This window comes from Plasmodium gaboni, chromosome 5, assembly GCF_001602025.1.
Source record: "Plasmodium gaboni strain SY75 chromosome 5, whole genome shotgun sequence".
In the NCBI taxonomy this organism is placed as follows: domain Eukaryota; phylum Apicomplexa; class Aconoidasida; order Haemosporida; family Plasmodiidae; genus Plasmodium; species Plasmodium gaboni.
The window spans coordinates 1,063,418-1,067,648 of NC_031485.1; the positions used below are offsets into that span (position 1 = coordinate 1,063,418).

The 4,231-nt window shown below is 18.5% G+C and overlaps 2 protein-coding genes across 2 annotated transcripts; one reads left to right on the forward strand and one right to left on the reverse strand.

Annotated features, from left to right (window-relative positions):
* Positions 1-159: 159 nt before the first annotated feature.
* PGSY75_0529100 (hypothetical protein) lies at positions 160-877 on the reverse strand (the record flags this gene model as incomplete). Its single annotated transcript, XM_018784570.1, has 2 exons — positions 160-190; positions 360-877. 2 exons carry the CDS (start codon positions 875-877, stop codon positions 160-162), a joined length of 549 nt encoding a protein of 182 aa, XP_018643225.1.
* Positions 878-1,771: 894 nt separating this feature from the next.
* PGSY75_0529200 (putative sugar transporter) lies at positions 1,772-4,033 on the forward strand (the record flags this gene model as incomplete). Its single annotated transcript, XM_018784571.1, has 6 exons — positions 1,772-1,892; positions 2,019-2,171; positions 2,293-2,436; positions 2,584-2,759; positions 2,832-3,734; positions 3,914-4,033. 6 exons carry the CDS (start codon positions 1,772-1,774, stop codon positions 4,031-4,033), a joined length of 1,617 nt encoding a protein of 538 aa, XP_018643226.1.
* Between the last annotated feature and the right edge of the window lie 198 nt (positions 4,034-4,231).

Here is a 4,231-nt window from a genome sequence, read left to right on the forward strand (position 1 = left end):
CATTTTACTATCACTTGTTAGTAATAAAAAAAAAAAAAATTTTAATTTTATAAAATCATTTGAGAATTACAAAATAAATTCTGACATCACATATATATATATATATATATATATATATATATATATATATAATATGTATATATTTATATATTGTTATTTTTAAAACTCTTCGTTTGGTGGTTCGTTTGGGCTGATAAAAATAAAAAATAAAAAATAATATGTAATATAATGAAACTATGTAAAACTGTAAATAAATTTTTATGGAAAAAAAAAAAAAAAAAAAAAACACGAAACTGTCCTGTCCACATATATATATATATATATATATAATATATTATTTATAATATATTATTGCTTACTTGCATTTTTTGTCTATTGCCCAGTTTCTCAGATTATGATATGTTGTTGCTCCACATATATTATAATGTGTTTTTAAATTATAATAATAAGGTAATCCTCCACATAAATTATTATAATCTAGTTGTTGTAATAATTCAAAATTATATGAATTATCATACATTTCTAATTTTAAAATATGAACTTGTTCTTCTTCTTTTAATCTTGTTAATAATTTTTCCATGCTATTACAATATTCACAATCCTTACTATGAAAGCATAAAAGATGTGGTAATTTTTTTTTCTCTTTAAATTGAATGAAAAGAGAAGAATTCATATTTCTTCGTTTTCCATGTCGACTAAATAATATATTTTTATAACTTAAAGTAGGTAATTTAATATTACATATTCTTTCAGAAATTCTATTGTTTCTTAAGCTACTGTTATTACATGGATTTTTTAGCAAACTATTAACCACATTGTATTTTATAAAAATTATTATTAAAATTATTTTCAAAAGAAACATAAATGGACAAAACATTAATACATATATAAATAAATAAATATATATATATATATATATATATATTTATTTATTTATTTTTATAATTTGGTAGGCTATATTCTTAATTTTTTTTTTTTTTCCGTGTGAAAAGATAAAAAAAAAAAAAAATTGTATAAAAAGGAAACTAAGGATGATGGAATATATTCATTTTATTTTAATATTATTTAATTTTTTTTTTTTTTTTTTTTTTTCTTACAAATTATATTATATTTTTCATGTATAAATTTCTTATTCTTTGGGCATATATAAATAATTAATATTGAAGGTATAAAGAAAAAAACTTTTTCTTAATCTTATGTAATCTTTTTATATTATAAAAAATATTTGTGGGTATTTTTATTAAATGCCTATTTTTATGTGTTAACAAATAATTTATCTTATTTCTTTTAAAAATCTTAAAAGAACAAAGGCTCAACCATTGCAGAATTATATATAACATAAATAATAAAATGATGTAATTTAATTTTTAGTATATTTTATAAATTATATATTTTTTAGAAAATTTTTATTTTTTTATTTTTTTAATATGATATTATAAGATTATTCTATATAAAATTAATATATATATATAAAAGTACTATGTTAAAATGATTTATAAAAATTTTGTTGGCTTAGTTCTATGTAACGCTTTTATTTTTATAATATTAAATATGAGATAGTTTATTCTTTTTATTTTTTATTTGTTACCTGTCTACGTAATGTTCTTAATATATATTAAAAAATATATAATTTTTTTATGTCAACGGTTACACATATAATATAGGGTCACTGTTTTTATTTTGTGTTCATACATATATATATATATATATTATAACGTGTATGTTATGTTGGTAAAAAAAAAAAAATAAATAATCGAATGTTCATATTAATATGATAGAAGGTCAAAATAGTTTTAATAAGCTTATTATAAATTGTTCTATAAAAAATGATGAAAATGAAGATTATTCGAAAAATCCTTTACTAAATAACAAAACAGGGAATTATTCAGCATGTAACAATTAAAATAAAATCAAAATATTATCACATATATATATATATATATATATATATATATATATATATATATATATATATTTATTTATTTATTTATTTATTTATTTATTTATTTTTATGTAAGATTTGGATATGCCACTTGTAAAACATGAAAAAATAAAAAAGTTAAAACTCTGCACGATTATTAGTTTTTCTTGTCCTATGATTGGTGTGGGGGGAATGAATTTAATATCAACTATTTATGGTTCTTATTTTTATACAAACATTGTGGGTTTAAGCACCCGTAAGTAATAAAAAAAAGAAATTATATAACATAATGAGACATATAAGAATATATTATATATATATATATATATATATATATTTATATTGTCTCGTCTAATTTGTAGAAACAGTGGGAAATATTCATTTAACATTAATGTTCCTTTATGCCTTTATTGAAATCTTTTTTGGTTGCATCAGTCATAAATCTAAAAGTATGTGTTTTAAAATATATGGAAAGGGGATGTCTTTTTTATTATTATCTTCTATATTTCAAGCAAGTACACATTAAAATGAAAAAAATAAAATAAAATAAAATGAAATAAAATAAAAATAAAATAAAATAAAAAAAAATATATTATGTCAATAAAATTAATATATATATATATATATATATATATATATATATTTTATATATCCTGTGAAAGTATCGTTCTTTTTATTTTTGAATCCTCCTCTTATGTTCAATTCCATTTGGAAATTAAAATTATGGTCTTATATTTGGTCCGTCCTATTTGGTATCTCATGGGGGTGTAGTGAGGTTGCTTACGAATCGCTAGCTTCGCAATTAACATATGAATACGACGAAAGAAAAAAACTACAAGTAAAACAAAAATAAAATATATACATATATATATATATATATATATATTTTTTTTTTTTTTTTTCTGAGCAGTTGTTCACTTGGCATATTTCCATCATAGGTTCTATGTCGTGCAGCTTATTGAACGGATTATTAGGATCCTTTTCAGAAGGATATACATATAAAGAGAAAAAAAAATATATATTCATAATAACATTTATATATAGCATATTATATTTATGTGGAATATTCATAACAGTGGTAGTATTAATTAATAAAGATTATAACTATAAAGACGATTTTGTAGAGGTGTGTCATGTAAATAATTATAAAATGATAAAGAATATATTTAATAATAGACCATTCATATTATTATTAATTTCTTATTCATTTACATTATTATGTAGTGCTGTTTGTTGTATGTTATTACCATATTTTTGTAGGTATATAATACAGTCTAATTTTTTAATAAATTGGAGTCCTTTATTTTTTACAACATGCATGATTATTGGTATACCTCTTTGGATATATATAAATAAAATATTATCAGTTGATGAAAAGAAATATAAATATATATTATCATCAGGTTTATTATGTATATCATTAACTACTTGTTCTTTTGTAGTTGATAAAAATGATGAAGTGTTATTTCTTTTTTTTTTTATAATTGGAGGTTTAACAACAGGTAGCTTTTTTTCTATATCAGAATCAATGAAAGGTGATGTTATCAATTATATTGAATTTTTATACGGCATAAGAAATTATACTACATATGCAGGAATTTTTATGTGTATATCAAACATAATTGCTGGCATAGGATTAAAATTTTCATTGTATTATATAAATATATTTAATGATATAAAATCAATAAATGGATATAATAAGAAACAATTTATAAGGGCAATACGATCATCCTTATGTGCATTTATATGTCTCACATTTTTTATAATACTCATAACCATGTTTTTTTACCCTATTGATAGATTCAACCATAAGGTAATAAATAAATATATATATATATATATATATATAAAAGAGAAAAGAGGACATAAAATGTGTGTGAAAAAAAAAATTAAATGAAATACAAAAAAGGAAATTTTTTTTTTCTTTCCTTTTTATTATTATATGTATATTATTATATATATATATATATATGTATATATTTCATTTTGTAGAAAATATTACATGGAATTAAAATGAGAAAAATGGGACACAGTGTTGAAGATCCATTAAACCCAGGAAAAATATTATTACCCTTTTGTAAATTAAATAATAACACTTTAATATCGAATTGAGATTATATATATATATATATATATGTATGTATGGTCCATTTAAAACATTTATATACCATAACTTTTTTATACAAAAAAAAAAAAAAAAAAAAAAAAAAAAAAAAAAAAAAAAAAAAAAATAAAAAAATATATTAACAAAAATAAAAAAAATAATATATATATTATTATTTTTTATTTTTTTTTTTTTTTTTTATTTTT